At 46.7% G+C, this 22,579-nt stretch overlaps 2 protein-coding genes across 2 annotated transcripts in view; both read right to left on the bottom strand.

Moving 5' to 3' along the window:
- Positions 1 to 289: 289 nt before the first annotated feature.
- Positions 290 to 16,730, bottom strand: LOC146179920 (uncharacterized). Its single transcript, XM_084580292.1, has 6 exons — positions 16,706 to 16,730; positions 15,579 to 16,031; positions 14,765 to 15,058; positions 14,097 to 14,423; positions 4,090 to 4,410; positions 290 to 892 (listed from the first exon to the last, which is right to left on the bottom strand). Exons 1-6 carry the CDS (start codon positions 16,728 to 16,730, stop codon positions 645 to 647), a joined length of 1,668 nt encoding a protein of 555 aa, XP_084436418.1. The 3' UTR covers positions 290 to 644.
- A 156-nt stretch (positions 16,731 to 16,886) lies between these two features.
- Positions 16,887 to 22,579, bottom strand: part of LOC146179921 (uncharacterized) — a 71,616-nt gene continuing 65,923 nt past the window's right edge. Inside the window, exons 4-5 of the mRNA XM_084580293.1 lie at positions 18,195 to 18,294; positions 16,887 to 17,191 (exon numbers count right to left, since the gene is read on the bottom strand). Of these exons, the coding sequence (XP_084436419.1) occupies positions 16,887 to 17,191; positions 18,195 to 18,294 (405 nt within the window). The remainder of the gene's footprint in view (positions 17,192 to 18,194; positions 18,295 to 22,579) is intronic.

Consider the following 22,579-nt stretch of genomic DNA (forward strand, 5'->3'; position numbering starts at 1 on the left):
CTTTTAGTGTACCTGGTTCTCAGATGTCTTTACATGCCGGCCACTTCTGTCCTACTCCAAAGCGGTCCACAATCAAGAGCAAGACACCGAGGCAGTGCAACTGCCTCATATTTACACAGAAAGACCTTGATTCAAAGCTCTAATGCGGTATCCATAAAAATCACCCTTGTGTATTCAAGCGCATCACTTGGTTTCTCAATCACAACAGTCTCACCTGGCCATAGGCAGCCTTAGATGCACATTTATATTGAGTACATAATGACACATCCGCGCAAGACTAGGTCTCGGTTTATTGTGTCTCAGCTGATCCAATTGTTAACCAGCAAACTAGGGTCAAATAGGACACTCTAGAGGCAGGCGTGAAACATGGAAAAGAGGCAGTGGGCGTCTCCAAGAATATACTGTGTCTGAAAAAGTGAGTTCAATCGTTCGAATCCGATGTGCGCTTTCAACGCTGGTCATGTTCTTCGCCATGACAACGGATAGTAACGTGGCAACACTGGAGAGTAAACACACTGGGAGAAGCGTTGTTCGGGTCCCTTCTTCATCCTGGAGAAAGATGCAAGTCCACCAGATGGCGATGAGTCCTTTAGTCTCCTCTAAATAACGATCAGGTCTTATGATTCCATGTATCACGATCACACTCAGCTCATCTCCGTAGAAACGAAGAAGAGCTTGCGGTCCCGCTCATCGTCGGACTTCTCGTCTAGACACGATGCAACGGTGGCAATGGGCTCGTCAGGCGGCCGTCGCGGTTTTCTGCTCCACCTCTTGCGGGCGCATGCGCAGTAGACGCCGACGAGTACTGCCAGTGTTGCAGCCAGGCAGCAAGCTACCAAGACAATGCTCACGGTCAATGTCCAGCTTCCACGCTGCGTGGTCTGTGTTAACTCTGCAAACAATAGAAAGCAGTGAGAGAATAATTTATTTTGTGGCAGCTCAATAAATTCCTTGAAGAATGGTGTTCATGATTGGTCTAGAACTTGGACAGAAAATTAGCAACATAGCTAAAAATCAGCAGCTAAAGTGTCTGGAATATCAGGAGCAAAAGCTATAAGTCTCTGTTTGGTAACAAAACGAGACATTGCAAGGTTCGTTGGAGATAGATATTAGTCATGATTTGCAGAGACCAGTAAAGAAATCACCGATGCTTTCTTGAGAATGTGATCAAAGAAAAAAAATAACAATCGTATGGTGTATACACACAGAATTAGAAATGTTGAGCGGGGAATGCTTCAAGAGAAAATTCACATAAAGGAGCTGAGAAGAGACTCCCATCACGAGGACCCAAAATCCCAGTCACTACTAGACCACCCTTCCTTCATCAGGCGCATATGTTATGTAGCACTTTCGTTCCCTAGCTTTCCTTGCATTCCCCATGTCGAGGTCAGATTGTGCTCGTGCTGAATTCATGTCACAAGGCAGCTGCGGCACGATGTAGGCGACGCGATTTAATACAAGAAAGCAATTAACAGCTACATGTTCACCTTTCTTTGCCTGTCCGTGCGCCCATACCGCTAAGAAGTTACTGTGTCTCCTGGACCACGTAGGCTTATTCAGGAACAGTACAAAAGCATTAGAATTGAAGCTAAATTTCTCAAGAAGCCTCCTATAACCGAAAGAAACTCAGCTTTATAAGATAGGGTGGTACATATGAATTGAGCCCGAGCCTTCGAAATAGGGAATTAGTTTGGTTTGGTTTGGTTTTTGGGGTTTAACGTCCCAGGGGGACTAAGGCTATGAGAGACGACGAAATGGACGACTCCGGAAATTTCGACCACCTCAGGTTCTTTAACGTACACTGACATCGCACAGCACACGGGCAGCTTTTTTCTCAAGGGAATTTGTGTGTGTGTGTTCGTTCGTGCGTGCGTGCGCGTGCGTGTGTGTGTGTGTGTGTGTGTGTGTGTGTGTGTGTGTGTGTGTGTGCCTGCGTGCGTGCGCGCGCGCTTGGTGGGGAGAGGGGTTGGAATTGAACACAGGCCTGCGAATCGCAAGACGAGGATGCAATGTGAAGGTACCCATTACAATAACGTCTTTTCTATTTATGCAAAACGGCAATAAAGGTTGCAACACCATACATATATTTATCATTTTATGAGTGCTCAATAAGACGATAGTTGAAAAAGAAAACGTTATAAACAGTGCCGGGGCCGGCCACCGCGTCAATCGACTGTTTCTCCCCGCGGCGTCAATCTCCTCTCCCTTCGCCTCACCACCGCGGGCATCAGCTTCACGATGGGAGGGGCATCATTGAGAGAGAGATAGGGCAGAGACAATTAGCAGCGAGCCTCAAACGTCCTCACTGCCACGGACTTTAACAAGATGTATATTGTATAGTGAGAGACCGGAAAGCGTGGCGTAACATGGTCCATAGGGTCACGAAGAGTCGGACACGACTGAACGACTGAACTGAACTGATATTGGTTTTATATTTTATTTTATTCTACCCTATCATTCCTCCCTCTCGCTCACCTCTTTGATTTCCGCTTCCTTTCTCTTCTAATACCTTTATTCCCCCCCCCCCCCCCCCCCGTTTTGGTGCTCCAGGAGTTGAGATAGCTGATACCGGGGTGGCAAAAAATCTCTTTAATTATTTCCGTTATTATTTTACCAATTAGCACTACTACTTCTACTTCAAAAAAATTGAAACCTGAACCTCGCAGGAAACTGAGCGTACTCGTCCACGCACACACGTGCATTCAGCAGTCCCGATTGTTTTCTTGGTGGGTGTTTTTGCGTGTCCGGTTGGCTCGCTGTGTGCGTAATATGCCTGTAAGTGTGAGTCCTGGTTGATTGCATCCGCCGGACTATACCACACCTTGAACACAAGAGTAAACCAAATACAAAACAAATGCTTCCACACAGACACCAATAAAAGGAAAGAATTTTTACGTTACGTTTCTTTTTTCTTTATGCTGTGAACCGCTGTTACTGCCTGGCTAGTTACGAGTGGCGTGATGAAAGAGCGCGAAAAGGTTTCTTTGGTGACAGCAGTGTTCGTGCTTTTCCTTGCGCATATGCATGAGATAGGAAAATATAACAAGAAAACATTTCCTCATGTGGGCCCATCTAGGTTTAGGACGAATTGAACCATCATTATTGCTTTTTTATTGTGTGCGTTTTGCACAGCACGACATGACACTGCATTAATAATAAAAACAAAGAAGCAGGCACGGCGCAATCCCCAAACTGGAACCTAGTCATTTATTTCACCTATCCAGGCATTTACTTGGGCTTTTATTTCACAACCAACCTTTAAAACATCTAGCTTCCAAAAATCAAAACTCGCGCAGCCCACACAGACCCTATTCTTGCATGTTAGTATACTGAATTGCAAAGCCGCTTTCTGGATTGCGACAAGCTATTCCATATTTTTGTCTAAAATTTTGAGCAAGCCAACAGTGTATCAGTAGTGTCCTGCCATTCTGGAGCGCGCCAAATACAGGTACGCTGTCTGCATTATCTCGACATAAGTATTTAAAACAACGTATGTATACTTAATTTTCTCAACACAATTTCAAATTATATCCATTCCCAAAAAGGCGAAAGGAAGTGTCATGGTCTGTTGGTTCCGGCCGCTTTAAAGCGCACCCCAATGTGAAAGCCTTCTTGTAAAAAAAACTTATTAACCGGAAATGTTCCGACACATAACTTTAAAAAGCTCATTCCTCTTAGCTGCTCCTTTTTAAGCAGCCTTGTGCGCCTCGCCACCGGCGCGGGCCCTGCTCATGTTTTTGGCCCTGCTATGGCTTTTGGCATATCCTATTTCGAGCATGCTGTTGGGCATTCATTAAGTGAAGCTTTCGCGAATGCGCTTCGCGTTCGGTACTGGCCCCTTCCCGGGTTTTTTTTTTTTCATGCTTGGTCATAGCCATGTTTTCAGATGACTGGAAGAGAAAGAAACCTCACATTCTTTTTATTTGTTACGAAGTTAAAGCAAATGACAACACAAAAGTCAGAGCTGGTATTGTGCGAAAAAGTTATGCTCTTTATTGCCTATTGCGAAACGCGGAACGTGATGTAGCAAGCTTATATTGTATTAGTAATCTTCATGAGGTAACATAGAGCAAAAATGAAAACACTCACCGCGTCGTCCCTTCAGGGTATTTGCCGGCCCGACGGTTCGGACATGTGTGCGGTAGGTCGCATTTGGAGGCATTCGAACCTCGACCAAGTAGTCGGTGGAAGGGCGAAGCCTAGTGACAAACATGGGACCCCTGTTGAGGCTCCAGAAGCTTCTTTCGGAGCGGTTGCCTCTTCCTGTGTCGAACACTTCTACCCGTAGCCGCTGCTCCTGCCATGACGCTCTCGTCCTTGTGTCGTTGACTGACGATGACCAGCAGGTCAGAGAGAACGACGTGTCCGTGTTGTTGCTCACACTGCATGCCAGCCCGGGGAAGTCATATTCTGCGAGAAAACCATGACGAATTCTTGTTTGTTTTTTTGCTACAGCCTAGCAAAATGCCAGTGCCTTAGCGTTCTAGGACGCCATCTTCGGTTGTCCATAGTTTACCTATAGCGCGCGAGTCAAATTTTTAAACAAGCCCATTGAAACCTTTGAAGCCCTTTGTAGTACGGAAATCTTCTGGAGGCGAACATCTAGAACACATTAACTTGTCGAAGAATCAGCTTAATGTATAACGATACTGACATAATCATGTTATAAAATTTAATGTTATGGCTCTCAGCTGTTTAAATGCTGTATTAATTTGCAGCTGACGTATATAATCTTATTCGTTTTGTTAGTGTTCAAATACGTATTGAGGCTCTTCAAGTCCCTCAACACTACAACTCACATTATGTCCAGCACTGTTTATAATGTATGAATTCGTCTTTATTCTAGTAAGAATTAAGAGATGTAACTAGGGTTTCATTGAAGGCTTCAAATATAGAAATAATAAGAGGCTAATAAAGACATGTCTTTTTTTTTCAAAAACAGAAATATGTTTCTCAATTAGCTGTACTTTTTTTTTTTCAATCCGTGTTCGGTCTTCTTTTTGCTCATGCAAAGAAGATGACGGCCTCACGGTCGAGCCGCATGGCCATCGCCTAGATCCCGCGTCTGGCTGGTCTAGCTGACGAAGAGAGCTGGCATAAATGACGGCCGAGTCCTCTTCTATGGCTTGGTGATTGGCGTCTTCAGCTTTCGCAGGAGGCGGTAACGTGCGGCTGCGGAGTTCCAGGCCGAGAGGATCGATCGTACTCGGCACCGGGACCAAGTGTAAGCGGGAGGGAGAGCGGTTACTTATATAAGCTCGGGAAGTCAAGTAGACACAACAGCAGTCCGAGATCGGCGAGACGAGCCAGACGCGGGGACTAGGCGATTGCCACATGGCTCGAACGTAAGCCCACCTTCTTCTTTACACTAAAATATTATCATCGTCTCGCAGGAGTGAAAGAGAAGCAACTTTACTGAAACACCAGGAAAGAAATCCTCCTCCTCCGTCACGCCTAGCCATCTCCAGGGATCAATTGGGACAAATCCACAGCAAGAGTTTGACGAATGTTGTCCTGCTGGACGTTAGAGTCTGACCTGACGCGGGAAACCTTCCAGGATTCTAGAGTGCGCGAGCTCTCGTACTGAAATTTAACAGAGTATAGTGTGGGGTCAGTTGATTAGACAGTTCAGCGAGAAACGTAGCGTTCCTGTCTTAACGCTATGTTTTTCGCTGAAGTGTCGTACCGAGTCGGATATATCCACACCATGTAGACGAAGGTTGCTGCCTGGACGAAACATGTGCACTTTGGCCTGAAGACTTAGGATGCCATCTGCTGTAGAGCACTGGATTGGAAAAAAACCGCATCAGTAATTTCCTCCACATAATCTCCTCTTTGTTATTTAGCATTCTGTGCGGTGGCGGACAGAAAGTACAGAGTATTTTCTATCTCCCAGCAAACTTTGCCTTTATTGTTTTTTTCAGGAAGACATCAACACTGAAAAACCAACTGTGCAGCTTCTATTGTTTGAAGTGCGGTTAATTTAGTTTTCTTTGGGATAAAGCTTTAAAAAAAAATTTGCCTATTACTGCTGACTCTCGTTTGACGGGACTTCAAGGAACTGTTAAAAAATGTCTCGGTCATCAGGAGTTTCGTTTACGGAAAGAATAGGTTCAGCATTGCGCGAGCCGCTTCCCCGCCGCGACAGGCGGCCGAGGAAGTGCCAGTCTTTACAAAACACATGCGAAATCTGGGTATTAAGAAGAATGGAACACACTCGGCAAAAGTATTGTTATAGAAACGTAAACGGTCATGATTTTTTTTTTTCAAAGTACGAGCGGAATTTAGGAACGGTCAGTAGAACACTTATTCCTTCTGCCTAAAAAATACAGAGGGAACTGAGATTTCAAGGCTACTGAAGAAAGACTTTATTTTAGCTTGTTCTAGTTCTCTCGGCCATTTTTATTTATTTGCGTGATCCATAGACAACAGCCTGCGGGGAAACAATTCGGACCATTCTGCTCTCTGAAACAAACTGTTCAGCACATAGATGTCCGATTCTGTCGGAGCAGATGATACCACAAGATCAGACTAACTGGTCTCGTTCGCTGATCCTAAGCAGATTCACGACGAAATGCGCCCACAACACAATACAAAGCTACCGAAGTTCATAGCGCAAAATCGTAACAGGAACGCAATACAATCGGGCGACACAAAAGCGCTCGTTGTGTGGTCCTCTTATATTGTGTTCCCGTTACGTTTTTTTTTTCTTTATGCTGTGAACATAGGATGGCTTAGAAGGGTAGTTTTGTAGGCCACTTGGTGATCCATGCTTCAAGACATGCTTGTCTTCGGTGCCGAAGCATTCTTGAAACATAGGCGGAATCACCAATGAGCCCAATCTTCTCTTCTCACGGAACAAAGCCTCCGAAAATTCAGCCCATCTGAACACAACAGCAAGCACACAGCTGCTGCAAGCAAAATGCGATCAGGGTTTAGTGCCCAGAGAGTGTGATAAATCCAGAAACCACCGGAGGTGAAAATCGAGGAGGGGTTAGCGATTCGTACCGCGATGTCACATCGCTTGCCCAAGTATATGCGGTGCCGAGATCATACGCTGTGCCGTTTTCGCGGTGGTCAAAAAATACGACTTTCGATTAACAAATTTTTTTTTACATTATCTTAATACAAAAGAAAACAATTACAAGGCATTTCTTCTGTTTAAGTGGTAGCTCCACTTAACCGATTTCAATTTATCAAACTTTTTACTGCATATACTTTTGCTTTTTTTACATTGGGTTAGTGTAACATAGCGTAGAACTTATTCAAGGCGTAATATAACAAGGAATGTGATAGGAGCTTTTCTGTTCAGAGAATGCGATTTGCATTTTAATTGGCTAGCCACTCGCGACATAATAGCAACCGGTGTAACGGTTGCAGTTTCTGCTCATGATTTCGTGTGTGCACGTGCATGTACTACGTCTATATACACCTGTTAGTGCGCGCGCTTGTGTGTGTGTGTGTGTGTGTGTGTGTGTTTATTAGTGTGTGTGCGTGTGCGTGCGTGTGTGTGTGTGTGTGTGTGTGTGTGTGTGTGTGTGTGTGTGTGTGTGTGTGTGTGTGTGTGTGTGTGTGTGTGTGTGTGTGTGTGTGTGTGTGTGTGTGTGTGTGTGTGTGTGTGTGTGTGTGTGTGTGTGTGTGTGTGTGTGTGTGTGTGTGTGTGTGTGTGTGTGTGTGTGTGTGTGTGTGTGTGTGTGTGTGTGTGTGTGTGTGTGTGTGTTTATTAGTGTATGTTGAATATTCCGGATGCCGGCTCCGCGGTCTTCACGGCACGACATCTGGGCCATACCACTGACTCCGGGGGATGGACGTACACGGACGGGAATCGTCCATTCTTCCTCGCAGGGTACGGCTGTGTGCGCGTGTGTTGTGTTGTGTGCTCGGTGGGTGGCGCGAGAGGGAGATGCTCGTGCGCGTGTTCCCTTGAAGAGACACTCAGCGTTTACGGGGGAGTGCGGTTGTGCATTGAGACGCTCTCCGAACAGTGTCTATAGTGAGTGCAGTTTGGATGTTGTTGTTTAAAAGTTTCTCCCTAACGTATTTGAATATCGAATATATTTTTGGTGCCGAAACCCGGGATATTTCGCGAAAAACAACGGCAACTTGAAACCAGCGTTCCAACTGCAACGGACGACAGCGATGGAGCGTCTCCAAACGAAGAGAGAAGTTACGCGAGCCGAACTGAACCGACTCAACGAGGAGCTTGAGCGACTAACAACGACGGATGACTTCGGCCCCCAGCAACGAGACCTCCTCGCGGAAATATCAGATGAGTTGGACATTGTTTCGAGAGATTTAAAACAGTTAGATGCCTTGATTGAGCCGCATGTTTGTGACGAAGGCCTCGCGGAAGAATACAAAGGCGTTCGTCAGTGTCAAGCTCTCATGACACGAATGCGGACAAAGCTTCGGCGTTGCAGTGAAACAAATTCTAACGGTGCAACAAGCACACTGAATGCAGAAGAAACTGCGTCCAGATTACCTGCTGCCCATTCGGGACAACTGAGGTTGCCTAAGCTGGAGCTTCAGAAATTCAGCGGCAACATGCTTGACTGGCAACTGTTCTGGCAACAATTCCGGCAAGCAGACCACGAGAATAACGGCTTGACCACCATAGAAAAGTTCTTGTACCTGCGGACAGCGTTGACAGGAAAGGCGGCGGCCGCTTTGACCGGCGTTCAAGCGACGAAGAATTACGACTACGCTGTAAAGACACTCAAAGAGCGCTTCGGGCGTCAGGACGTGCTCGCGCAAGAACACCTTACGCAGCTGTTAAACCTTCCCCAGGTTAGAGCTCTCAGTGACGTGAACACGCTGCGACGCCTCCACGATCATGTTCAGCGAAACATCGCCGGACTTGAAACTTTAGGTGTCAAATCGGACAGCTATGGTGCGATGCTGTGCGCAGCTTTGTTTCGGGTATTGCCGGCCGAATGGGCTGTTGAGTACCATAAGGCCCACAGTGCAGACAAGGACGTGCTCGACAGTTCGAGTCTCCAAGCCATTCTGCAATCAGTTCGCCTGGAAGTGGAGAACAGTGAAAAGGCGCACGGAGAAAGCACGAACGCTCCTCAGCAAACGCGACCTGAACGCGCCAGTGAACGGCGTCCCAACAGCGTCTACGGCAAAGGCTCAGCGGCCAGCCTCCAGGTGGGTGCCAAATTGAGCAAGGAAAGATGCCCTTTCTGCGCTTCAGAGAGGCATGAGGTTGCAGATTGCAATGCTCCGATATCAGTTGATGAGAAGAAAAGAAAACTGCGAAAGGAAGGAAGGTGCTACCGATGCGCGAAGAAGGGGCACATGACGAAAGGGTGTAAGAATTGGACACTACCTTGCGCGAAGTGTGGCCGACGACACATCACCTCGCTTTGTGATCCACCGGCACCGAACGCTGAGGGCGAGACCGCTATTGGGTTGCACTCAACAGCGTCTCTTAGCAACAGCAATAAAAACGCCGTGCTGCTGCAGACGGCGCAGGTGTGGGTCAATGGACCGAAAAGAAAACGCCTCGCTCGCTGTCTGTTTGACGGAGGCAGTCGACGATCGTTTATAACAGAGAGCTCTCGCGAATACTAGATCTTGAGGTGACCGGTGAAGAGGAAGTGACCATTTACCCTTTCGGCGGCTCGACCAACGTTATAAAGAAAAAACGACGCCGAGTGAAGCTCCGGCTACGAAGCCAGTACGACCGCAAGGAGCACAGCATCGAAGCCCTCGAAATTGAAGAAGTCTGCTCCGACGAACTGCTGCTTCCAGAAAACGCTGTTGAGATGAGTTAGGTGGCTGATTTGAAATTATCGGATGTCACCATCTCACCAACTCGCCTCTTCAAACAAGGCATCGAAATTTTAATAGGCGCTGATTATTATTGGACTATTGTGCACGCAGAGGTAAGGAGAGTGCAAGGGGCATTGGTTGCGCTCAAGACTGACTTCGGCTGGACCTTGCAAGGACCAATAGCGCTGTCCGCTTCAAGTGTGTCGTGTTCCGCCGTTGCCGTTCTGCGCACCAGCGTCTGTGACATGGACGCCAACCTGTCAGACGAACTTCGAGCGTTCTGGGAGCTGGAGAGCCTCGGTATCTCATCCAGCAGCTGCCTACTTGGAAGCGAGGAGCAGCAGGTGAGAGAAGACTTTACTCGTTCTCTGACTTTGACCGATGGGCGATACGAAGCGAGCCTCCCGTGGAAGGCACTTGACCAAAGGCTAGACAGCAACGAAGTTGTAGCAAGAGAACGCCTGGCCAGGTTGATGCGGCGTCTTAGACCCAACAAGAGCAGGCTAATGGTCTATGATGCAGCCATCCGTGACTACCTAGATAAAGGTTTTGCTGAAAAGGTTCCAGCCGACGAAATCGACAGCACCTTGTCTCGAGTGTATTATATGCCTCATTGTGCTGTTTTCCGTTCCGAGAGCTCTACCACCAAAGTTCGCATAGTGTTCGATGCATCTTCGAAAGCACAAGGCTGCTTGTCACTCAACGATGCCCTCAGCACCGGCCCGAACCTAAACCCCGACCTTCTGCGGCTTATTCTGAATTTTAGATGCCACAAAATTGCATTGACCGCCGACATTGAGAAGGCCTTTCTTCAGATTGGCATCAAAAGTGAGGACCGCGACGCACTGCGATTCCTCTGGTATTCATCTGCGTCATCTGAGGGCTCATCAGAGGGTGATATAGAGGTCTGGCGCATGACAAGAGTGCATTTTGGCGCCACAAGTAGTCCCTTTATATTGGCTGCCACCATACGACATCATCTGGCTAACGTCTGTGAGGACCTCTCTCACTCCGCACAAATCTTAGGTAGCTGCCTGTACGTCGATGATTTCACAACTGGAGTCAGCAACGCGGAAGAGGCGACGAAACTTTATGAGGAGGCAAAGCAAATAATGAGCTCAGCAGGAATGAAACTGCGAAAGTGGAGTTCTAACAACGAACTCCTACAACAACGGTTCGATGCTGACGGCATTGGAAATGACTGCGCTGACACTGCGACGACGACTACAGCCATAGCAAGAGTGTTGGGGCTTGAGTGGGACAGAGGAAACGATGAGTTGAAGTATTCCCTGAAAACGGCGCTGGAGCTTCTTACTGTCAACAGGAACACTAAACGCTTCGTGCTCCAAGCCTCAGCGAGAATCTTCGATCCACTCGGTCTCCTGAGCCCAGTGACGATAACAGCGAAAATGCTGTTTCAAGAGCTTTGGGTACTTGGTTTAGACTGGGATGAGTCACTACCGCAAAGTGTGAGTGATAAATGGGGAAACTGGATCGATTCAATGCATCACCTTAGTGATATTTCCATCCGTCGTCGGTATGATAACCAACCAAACAGCAAAACCGAACTACACATATTCACGGACTCAAGCCCCCAAGCCTATGGAGCAGTTGCATACCTGAGATGGGAGAGCTACAAGAAAACAAAGGTTTCCATTGTCATGGCCAAAACTCGTGTGGCACCGCTCAAGACACTATCCCTACCACGACTAGAGCTTCTCGGTGCCTTGATAGGCGCTCGAATGGTAACATACCTCAAGGAATCATTAGCACTGAATATCGACAAGGTCACACTGTGGACAGATTCAATGATTGCTCTATATTGGGTGAAGGGATCAGCTGTTCAGTGGAAACCTTTTGTAGCCAACAGAGTCGAAGAGATCCAAGAGAAAACAAACCCAAGCGACTGGAGACACTGCCCAGGGATCAGCAACCCAGCAGACATCCTAACTCGGGGAATTTCTGCAGACGCGCTCAAGAGGTGTGAAAAATGGTGGAAAGGGCCCAAATGGCTTGAAGGGTCCCCAACAACCTGGCCTAACCCGCCGGCTGATATTTCGACCGAGAGAGCCGACGAAGAAAGGAAGAGTAAAAAACTAGCGGTCAGCCATGTTTCAGTACAAGCACCTCTGCCGGTGATGGAAATTAAGCGTTTCAGCAATCTGAATCGCCTACAACGAGTCACAGCTTGGGTGCGGCGCTTTGTTCACAACTGTGATCGAAAAAAAGATCGACTTGAGGGCCCGCTCAGCGCACTCGAAATCCAACAGGCGCAGAAATGTTTGCTCCAGGAGGTTCAGCGAGAAGCTTTTGGCGACATAAACAGCATATTATATGAAGACGGTCACTTTCAAGGACCCTTAGAACTTAGAGGTTTAAACGTGTTTCTGGATGACACCGGACTGTTGCGACTGAAAGGGCGTCTACAGCACTCAAACCTGAGCTATGAGACTGCTCATCCAGTCGTTCTGCCTGCGTCTCACCCTTTCGTCAAACTCTTGATCCGGAGCACTCACAAACGACTGCTACAAGCGGGATGCCTGGACACACTGACCCAGCTGCGCGAAAGGTTTTGGATCATACGAGGCCTTCAGATCGTGAAGAAAGTTTTGGGCCGTTGTGTGGTATGCAGAAAAATTAACAGCAAGAGTGCCACAGAGCCCGTAGCGCCACTGCCAAGCGACAGGGTGTCAGAATCAGTTCCCTTTTCAGTTACAGGTCTCGACTTTGCGGGGCCCGTTTTGACGAAGACAGAAGGTAAGATAAAAAAGTCTTATATCTTGCTCCTGACCTGCGCAGTGACCAGAGCAATACACCTAGAGATTGTGAGCGACCTCTCAACGAATAGCTTCCTCTTGGCGTTTCGCCGCTTCATAGCGCGACGCGGTATATCTGCGGCACGGTGTACTCTGACAATGCAAATACCTTTTATCGGGCTACAGTGGAACTGAAGAAGCTATGGAATGTGTCACGCAATTCAGATATTCAAGACTATTTGTCTCATCAAGGGATTGAATGGAAATTCATCGTGGAAAAGGCAGCTTGATGGGGAGGCTTTTGGGAGCGGATGGTGCGATCCGCAAAGACCACACTAAAGAAAGTGCTTGGATGCAGCTACGTGAACTTTGAAGAGCTCTGCACCATTCTGGCGGATATAGAAGCCATGATTAACTCGCGACCCCTAACCGCGGTTCTCTCTGATGCAGGAGAACCAGAGCCAGTGACGCCGGCACACTTTCTAGTTGGTAGGCGCCTGACCGCCTTACCAACCTGCAGTGGAGGGCATCCCACAGCTGCCAACACTAGCGAGCTCACTCGTCGTTGGAAATACCGACAGCGCCTCACTGAAAATCTGTGGAAACGATGGAGAGCCGAATACCTGTGTTTACTGAGGTCCTACCATCATTCCATACCTACAGCCTCAAGTAACCTACAAGTTAATGACCTGGTGCTGCTTCATGACAATTTTAACCCTAGACAGACTTGGAAAACTGGTCTCATTACGGAGGTGTTTCCTGGGCGAGATGGAAGAACGCGTTCCTGCATGATCCGTTTGCCGGGTGGCACTACAGTAAGACGCCCAATTCAACTTTTGTACCCGTTGGAAGCCAGAAATTAATGAGCTAGCGCTCATTCGGCGAGGAGGATGTTGAATATTCGGGATGCCGGCTCCGCGGTCTTCACGGCACGACATCTGGGCCATACCACTGACTCCGGGGGATGGACGTACACGGACGGGAATCGCCCATTCTTCCTCGCAGGGTACGGCTGTGTGCGCGTGTGTTGTGTTGTGTGCTCGGTGGGTGGCGCGAGAGAGAGAGATGCTCGTGCGCGTGTTCCCTTGAAGAGACACTCAGCGTTTACGGGGGAGTGCGGTTGTGCATTGAGACGCTCTCCGAACAGTGTCCGTAGTGAGTGCAGTTTGGAGAATTAAAATTCATGTTGTTGTTGTTTAAAAGTTTCTCCCTAACGCATTTGAATATCGAATAGTGTATGTGAGTGTGTGAGTGTGCGCATGTATGTGTGTGTATGTGTGTGCGTGCGTGTGTGTGTGTGTGTGTGTGTGTGTGTGCGTGTGTGCGTGTGTGTGTGTGTGTGTGAGGCTCCACCATTCGGAAAATTCCTTGGTCAAGTGCACTGCCGGGCATTCAACATTAAAAATGCATCTCCTGCTTCCTAGTTTCCGTCCAGAGCCGACCCCTCACCCTCGAGCCAACATATGCTCAAGGCGAAATCAAATTAGTAGAAGCAATGCAAAAGGCGATCATTAAAAAAGCTTTCGACAGTCTCATGCAACATGCATAACAAAGCAGCCTTACTAATGTGAGCGAACGTGAACCGACAGCGTTTTCTCTGTGTCCCCACGGCGTTCGCAGCCCAGCATGACAGGATAGCGTTGAAGAAAGAAGCATTGACGATGATCTCCATGCGGTTGGAGTCGGTGACGAGGGGTCCCACAGCTTGTATCGCACGGAACGCTTGGTTTCTGTCGTTTGGTATTGTGATGTTCTGCGTATCGTTCCGTAGTAGCCAAAAGTAGCTTAGGCCTTCCATGGGGTCCGCTCTGACGTTGCAGGTTACATTGACTGCTGCATTTTTGTCTACTCGTATTGTCTTCTCCTCAGGCCTCTCGCACTGGGGCGAATCTGCGCGTTCAAAAAAAAGTTTCTTCTAACATATTAATAACAAATTTGCTCCACTCAGCTAAATTGTCAATTTTTCGAAGTTTAAATCAGTCCTTAGAGGAAATACGGTGGCAGCCTTCATTCACATTTGCATAGGACCTGTTCACTTCATCACAACGAATACCTAAGTACAAAGTATTTACATCAAAAGCTAAGAAAAGGGGCTGTATACTCGTATATTACTCTAAACACAAAATCTGTAAAGATCCAGTTTCGCACAACAAAACAACGAAGGAATCGTACAAGGACAATGTGAGACAACTGCGCATGATATTACGTACGACCATTGTCCTACTACTTACATCTAACGCGGAGGTAGAGTGGTAGGCTTTCGGCTGTTGTGCCATCTGTGCTCGTTGCGATGCACGTGTAGTTTCCACGGTGCCTGGCAGCGACCCGGCGGATTACCAGGTAGCGCGAGGTCACCACGATGCCTTCTGCTGGTTTGACGTCGAGCTCACGCCCGTCGTAGCTCCAGCTGACGTCCGTTACCCCGGACGTCGCGATGCCTGAGCACTCCATGTAAACATCGACGCCTTCGGTTATGTGGTTGGCGTTCAAGCCAGTGCCAAGCTCGATTCTCACTTCCGCCTTATCTGCGCATCACAGAACGGCATGAGAAATACACTTACAGAAGTCTCCGAACTTATATTATGCCATTAACGCATACATATGATCAAATTTAATAAGGCAAACAACACACCTAAAGATTCTAGTAGATTTTCTTTTCTCTTCAGGATTCCATCTCAGCGGTTTGTGGCTTTTAAGTAGAAATGACTTCTTTCTGTATACGGCCGCATTTCTTCCCATCACCCAGAAGCCCAGCTGTCTAGATACGGTTTTTTTCTCTTTGTTGAAAGCCCAAACCCTCAGGATGCAGTTTCTGCTTGTATGTAAAATAGCGTCATTCACGCATGGTGTAGTGTCTGCTTGACATGTACAGTTCCCACTTTTTGTTTTTTTTTTACTCCTTCCCTCACGGCAGCGCTAAGCTATCGATTAAAACAATCCATTAAAGTCGTTGCTGTTTTCATAACTCCCTTCATTTGCTTTGCCTTTTTTTTTTCATCCCAGCTGGGCATTTAAAAACGCAGTAGTAAAAGGCGGAGCGCTTACCTGGCTTTTCTACTGCTAAGTAGCGGCTGACCACGCCCCTGCCTTGTGGCAGGTAGCCATTGACAGCACGACACTCAAGCTCCTTTCCAGCATGATCCGAAGCCGGGAGAAGAAGCGCGCTGGTGGTGACGTTGCCTTCAGTGTGCGTGTGGCAAAGGTTATCGTCCAATGGCCGCCCGTCTAACAACCATGTGACATTGGCAGGAGGCCGACTTCCGATGACCTCACATTCGAAACCTCGGGGAGTAGAGAAGCCATTGGTCCATGTAGCACTAGAATCCACGATGCCTGCAGAGGAAGCTGCCGAAGAATCATGTAATGCCAGTGCTGATACGAGTGTCGAAGCCGTGGCGTGAGCGGTAGCTCCATTCGCAGAAACAGGGAGCATCACCCAGCCAGAAGTGTCGTTGTTGTCACGAGGCCAGCTTTTGAGTGTTACATCCTCAGGCGCCACTGAGAAGCACGGGTCACAACAACAAAAAAAAAAGGTTTACGTGTTAACGCTTTCCAGATTTGGTTCGATGAAAGAATCGTGAACGTTTTATGATTTTCGTCTTCTACTTTCTCGTAGTGGTAGAATTATAGAAAAACAGTGTGCCCGTTATCTAATCTAGCATCTCGGCAAGTGGCCTTCTTATCTATTGTGCAACATGCGAAACTATGCCCATCTCTTTCGTAGAATTTGAAATAGCGCAATCTGTTTGCCGCTTGTAGCAAACACCACGTAACTAACGGAGATATCTTAGAAAACCCCAGTGGTGGTGGTAAACTTTTATTATCCAACAGAGCATATATAGCAGAACCCATTAAATTTTTTCTACAGATTTCGCACAGAGTGCACATTCTTCAGCTTTCTGTTAAATTGTGTTGCAGTTTCACTTGTTCGCCTTACGTATATTCTTTTGAGTAGAGCGCTGTCTTTGGAGTTATCAAAGATCCAGTCCAAATATTCGAGATATGTATTTTACATTTTCTATATCATTATAGCTTCTGCATTTTCTCCTCTTAATTAGGCCAGTGGCTACACTCTGCTTTTTTTACTTGTCTCTCAAAGCCCTGTATTTTTCTACCTTGGTTGCATGCATAACTAATGCGAGTTCAAAGCCACATGGCAAATGATTGCATGCCTGCATATTGGAGTCCTGCGGCCATAGTTCCTGCCCTTGAGCGTTACTGGTAAAATGTTCAGGCGAAGAAACCACGCTCTGATGCCATATTATAATGAGAGGCAGGTTTTGAAATTTTCAAGCAACTGTATTGAAGGACATGCATTTGTTGGCTCTATTTAGGAAGACTATGCCAAAAATTTTAAATGCATTGGACGCTGGCCTTTTTTCCGTGAGTGGCGCTCGATCTGCGTTTTGGATGAGAGCGGCAGGCCGCGGACGACGGTTGCACGTACTTACGAAACATGTCAAGGAGCACCGAGCTCTCCACAGGACGCGAGGCATCACTGGAAGCTACGCAGCTGATGTTGGAAAGGAAATGTTCTCTGCGAAGAGGGCCGATCTCTAGGATGCTTTCTAAGCCACCGCCAGACGTCTCCACGATGGCTGTGGACAGGCTAAGCCATTCGCCGTTCCATCGCCACGCCAGCGTCAACTTGTGATCTGCTGTTGAAGAAAACGTGAAGATATTCAGTTTATTTACGTTTCCAGGAAACTAGAGATAAAGGATAAAGCAATTCATTTTCTTTCTGCAAGACAAGTTACAGAACCGTGTGACACGGCCAGAGCCGAATACATTTCAGATTGTTATTATTCAATACTCTGACAGGGTGCTTACAAAGCCTGTGTGAGAAAGTACTTGTCGAAACAGAGTAGTTCTAAATCGTAGCATAATAGGCGACATTAGTTATCTTTTATATCTGATGCGGTAACAAAGGAGTTGTACAGCTAAATATTGCGTCCGGTTGAAAGCATAGTGCACAATAAAATAAATTTTGAAATACTCTATAAGCAAAAATACTGTATACTTGACAAAAAATGAACAGCATAGACCAAATTTAATAAAAAAGGACGTTTTGGCTTCCACATGACAGCCTTATTCTCAATATACTATGCATGAAGGAGTTTAGGGAGTAAGTGCCAAAAATAAATTCTATAATATATGTACGAATCATTTTACGCCTCTTTTAGCGCATAGAGTGTCTCATATAAACATTCCCCTGAATTTGTTTTAGGAGTACTACCCACTCAGAAAAAGCTGCATTCATCCTTCTAATTTCTCAACCTTGATAAGAGGCATCGTAAGGAAACACATATTTTAACTTTAATCACAGAAAGTAAACCATGGAAGCAGAGATGTAGTACTGATATCGTACTGGACGGAGAATTCTTCCTACGTCGCAATGCAGCGGCCCTATTAACTGCTTCCATTCGATGAGCACAACGTTTAGTTTTCTGTTCGAAAAAACTGACAACGGGTTGAACGGTGGGGTGGTTATAAATCTAAAGTGAGTGAGCGAAATCTAAAACGGCTTGAATTAGTCAGGTCCAAGTACAATGGGCCCCGAAATGCTGTAGGCAGCAAGTGACTGTCGTACCCGAGCGATACAACTTTCATCAACAAGCAAGGTTTCCATGGAGACTAATCGAGAAAACCTATTCTGCTTACATGTAGGTAGCATGCACTTCAACATCAAAGTGTCGCCCTCAGCATAGGGTCCGGCCGTTCGGTTTAATACAGTGTCCTTGTTGTCCATGATCAGGGGGGGGTGGCAATGGAACTGCAAAAAAGGATGAAAAACACGGAATGTTTTCCCCCATAGTAAAAAAAGCAATATTTGTATTATATCTCACCTCCGTGGATACACCATCTGCCAGGCTCACCTTGACATAACTCGTGTTCCACACTACGCAACACCAGCTTTCAAAAATTGGTCTGCACATGGAATGGCATAAAATTTATGGTCAGGAATGCACTACCATTTCATTTGAAAGATGGAAAGGCGATTTCTACAAATTATGCCGAAAGACCAGCGGCGGTGTGAATGCCGCAATAGACGTTGCAGAGAAATCTGTCATTGTTTTCAGCTTCCTTGCACCGTTCATTTCTGATTAGTTAACATTGGTTCTGCCCTCTGATAGGTATTATTGCAAATGATTGAATATTTCTCTTGCATTTGCTGAATCAGCCTGCGTGTGCGAAACTTTAAAGGAAATAATAAGCATGTTTTCTAGCAGGTACAGCTCAACAGTGTTGTCGACGATCAATTGAACTCATGCTTCGGCGTCTGCGGTGACAATATGGTCCGCCTCAAGCTTGAATCAACTGTGCATTGTTTTAGCTCCCATATTAACAATTATTATAATGCTTTCATGATGGATTAGTAGCTTAGGGCTCAGAAAAAAGTTTTTTTTTCTGGTTTTTACCCGAGGCACGAATTCAAGAAAAACTCACACAGTATGTACCCTTAAAAATATGAAAATTTGCTCTAATGTTTAACATTGTCAGATTTCAGTTTATAAATATTAATTAGCATTTACAAAAATAAAGAAATCGTGTCCCGAATGGGTGCCAACGAAACGTTACCGTGCTAAATAATACAGCGGAATCAGCTCTGGCATGGAATCAATCTTCGATATGTAAGCGAATGCTGTTGTGAAAGCTAGGAGTGGCTGCTTTGTAGTGCTTGTAATTCTGAGCACATGTATATGCACATAACCTAAATGATAAAAATAAAGTAATAAACAATAAATAAGCGCATGGATTAGTGTAGGTGTATACGCCAGAGCTTGCATAGTCAGAATGGTCACGATTGCTCTAAAAAGACGAAGAGCCTTATCGTCAGCGTCCAGCAACTAGAAAATGGATTTTTATGAGTTCTAGAAGTGAATCAATAGAATTTAATATAACGCATGGCTTTCCTTTTGGCAATACAATGCTCACTCACCCATCGCAAACTGCTTGTTTAACATCTAGAAGAAAACAAAAACTGTTTTCAACGAAAATTAGTTCCGGTGGACTATACAGCGGGTGCGGACATTGGTCCGGAAATTACGGTAGATTGAACTGCACACGATTGAAGTAAAACTTAACTGGAGAAGAATAAATTATAAATAAAAATTATAAGAGTCGGATAAGAAAACGCGCTGGGGATAAGGAGACATGGAAACAAAGCCAAGATGTTCGCTCGCACTTGTAGGAATCGCGTTTGCTGCAATTTGTGGCTCTGCTCATCAAACTCAAGACTTTAGAGTTTAAGTAAAAACTAAACCTAGCTTCTTTGCTCTATTCGAGCCAATACGTGCTTTTCGTGTGTACGCAGCCGAACTCTGATATCTTCTCACATGCGGTAATGAAGGCCGCAACCTCACAGAACCATGAAAAGGGAAATGTATTCCTTTTTATAACGGTGTAAAAGTAGAGCAACATATGCATGAGCTGCACACAGCAAGGATGAAAGGCTGTTTGCTGCTTCAAATCTTCTGTGCATGTAGTTAATCTAAATAATTGATATTTTTCAGAATTTTATAATACTTCCGAAAAGAAAAACACTTTTTTCCTCGCGTTTTTCCGATCTTCAAAATTTCCGGATATTTTACGTCACTAAAATCTGTAGGCATCTGAAGTTGTATCGATAGGAGTTTGATGCAGCCTTTAGGAGACTGGATGCAGGGCTGTTGAGGACATTAGAAAGAAAATGTTGGTATGTGGTTTGTGGGTGAACGCCTGTGCGCGGCTGCTGCATTTCACAGCTTAGAGGCTGCTCGGAAGGTTGTGGGTTCACAATCCAGCGTCAGGCATTCTTTCACATCATGTAATTTTTATTTCCACTTCTGCCATGCAAATTACGAAACATTATTTGAACCGTAGCCGGGGCTAGTATTGGGTTCGAAAACATTCATATAGGCAAAGACAGTTTTTGTTTGAAATGAAAGTGATGCCGGTGAAAGGCCAAAACACGTTCCGCAAAGATGAAATGCATTACATGAAATGCATTAAAGGCGAAGTATCACAGTCTGTACGTCACTGATCACTCAACAAAATAGTATAACAAGCAACACTGTCCAACAGATCCCAAAACAAAACCAGCATCACATTTATCAAACCAGTTTCATAAAATAAGTATTGTCATAAGTGTTTCGCAAGTTCCATTGAAATGTTTTATCTGTTTTGCGGCAAACTATTCCAAACCTTGGTAGCTGCAAATTGTACCAGCCGTTCATTGCAAATGTTATAACTGCGCCGAATAAAAGGTTTCATACGTGAAGCGTGGTCAACTTCAGTGCCACGGTAACGACAGTCCGGAGGAGGGTAAACAGGGGAGACGCGATAGTTGACCGGGGAGGTTTTTGCAAGAACTGTGCAAGGACCAATGTAATGGTGTTGTAACTTGTCACAGAGGCCAGGAGTGCGTATTGGGGTCCAAAGTAACACCTCGTCGCCGGGACGGAACGAAACTTGGCGATGGGTTGCATTATAGCGGCACTGGCGGTCTTCCTGGCTAGCTTCCGTGTTGACGCGAGCAAGCCGGTGAGATTTGGCCACTCGGGAAAGGAACTGGTCAGGAAGAGAGGATGAGGAACTGGCATGTGTAGAAAGGAAAGAGGCGTCAAGAAAGGTAGCGGGAGTACGGCCGTAAACGAGGAAAAACGGGGTGTAACCCCGTTTTTCCTCGTTTACCCTGTGGTCCGTTGTACAGCCGTATCGTAGACGAACGTAACAAAAGGAAGTATTACGTCCCAGTTTCAGTGGTCCTGATCGACGTACATAGATAACATGTCAGAAAGCGTGCGGTGGAACCGCTCAGTCAACCCATTGGTCTGCGGGTGATAGCTGGAGGTCAATTTGTGATGTGTGGTTGAGGCCTCAATAACTTCGGCTACAATATTCGACAGAAATGTCCGACCACGATCGCTGAGAAGCACTTGAGGGGCCCCATGGCGCAGTGCGAGCGATTCCAAAAAGGAGGTCGCGACCTCATGTGCTGAGCCATTAGGCAGGGCAACGGTCTCAGCGTAGCGTGTTAGGTGGTCGACGGGGGTGACGATCCAGCGATTACCTCGTGCGGACAATGGAAGTGGCCCGTATAAGTCTATGCCAACAACGGCAAAAGGAGTAGCAGGGCAAGGTAGCGGCTGTAGTAGGCCAGCAGGAGGAGAAGTGGGCAGTTTGCGGCGCTGACATGGCAGACAAGAGGCGACGTATTTTGCCACACTTGAGGCTAGGCCTGGCCAGAAGAAACGGGTTTTCACGCGGTGGTAAGTTTTATGAAAGCCTAGGTGACCGGCTGTAGCATCATCGTGGAAAGCCGCCAGGATACGGGTGCGAAGCGCTCTCGGAATAACGGGGACCCAACGGGTGCCTTCAGAGCAATAAATATAACGGGAGAGCACGCCGTTGTCAAGTTTGAACTTTTGGAGTTGCCTGCGCATCCTAGCGGTAGGAGGGTGAGAAGCACCGGTGAGAAGGTTGATTAGGGAAAGACAGTAGGGATCTGCTCGCTGGTGTGAAATAATGGCGTAGCGATCTGGAGCAGCGGTAGGAGTAGCACAGGTGATGTTTGGAGCTCTTGACGAAATTGGGACGTCGAGGGTGCACGCAGGAAGGCGTGAAGAAGCACTAGGTGGTGATTCTGGGAGCGGGTAGCGGGAAAGAGCATCGGCATCTCTATGCCTGCGACCCTATTTGAATATTACATCGAAGTGGTATTCCTGTAAACGCAGAATCCAACGGCCCAGGCGTCCAGTCAAATTTTTGAGGGTTGATAACCAGCACAGAGCGTGGTGATCGGTAACGATCATGAAATGGCGACCGTAGAGGTAGGGGCGGAATTTCTGAACTACCCGAACGACGGCGAGACACTCTTGCTCAGTGATGGTGCAGGTGCGTTCCGCTGTTAGAGTTCGACTGGCAACGCAATTACTTTTTCCCGAGAAGCGGTGTCACGTTGCAGAAGTACGGCGCCGATACCGAGGCTGCTGGCATCGGTGTGGAGAATGGTGGCCGCAGTGTCGTCGAAGTCGGGGATAATCAGGGAATGAACGGTGGTTAGA

This window comes from Amblyomma maculatum, chromosome 9 (genome assembly GCF_055883805.1).
Source record: "Amblyomma maculatum isolate TAMU_Amacu chromosome 9, ASM5588380v1, whole genome shotgun sequence".
Classification (NCBI taxonomy): domain Eukaryota; kingdom Metazoa; phylum Arthropoda; class Arachnida; order Ixodida; family Ixodidae; genus Amblyomma; species Amblyomma maculatum.

Bases quoted from the DNA above. Each gene is read 5' to 3' on its own strand.
- LOC146179920 (XM_084580292.1), bottom strand. From the start codon at position 16,730: ATGGCCGCAGGACTCCAATATGCAG. The intron at 16,032-16,705 runs GCATGCAATCAT...CGTGCTTCTCAG, and splicing joins CGCAGGACTCCAATATGCAG to TGGCGCCTGAGGATGTAACA. The intron at 15,059-15,578 runs GTAAGCGCTCCG...TGTGATGCGCAG, and splicing joins CTTAGCAGTAGAAAAGCCAG to ATAAGGCGGAAGTGAGAATC.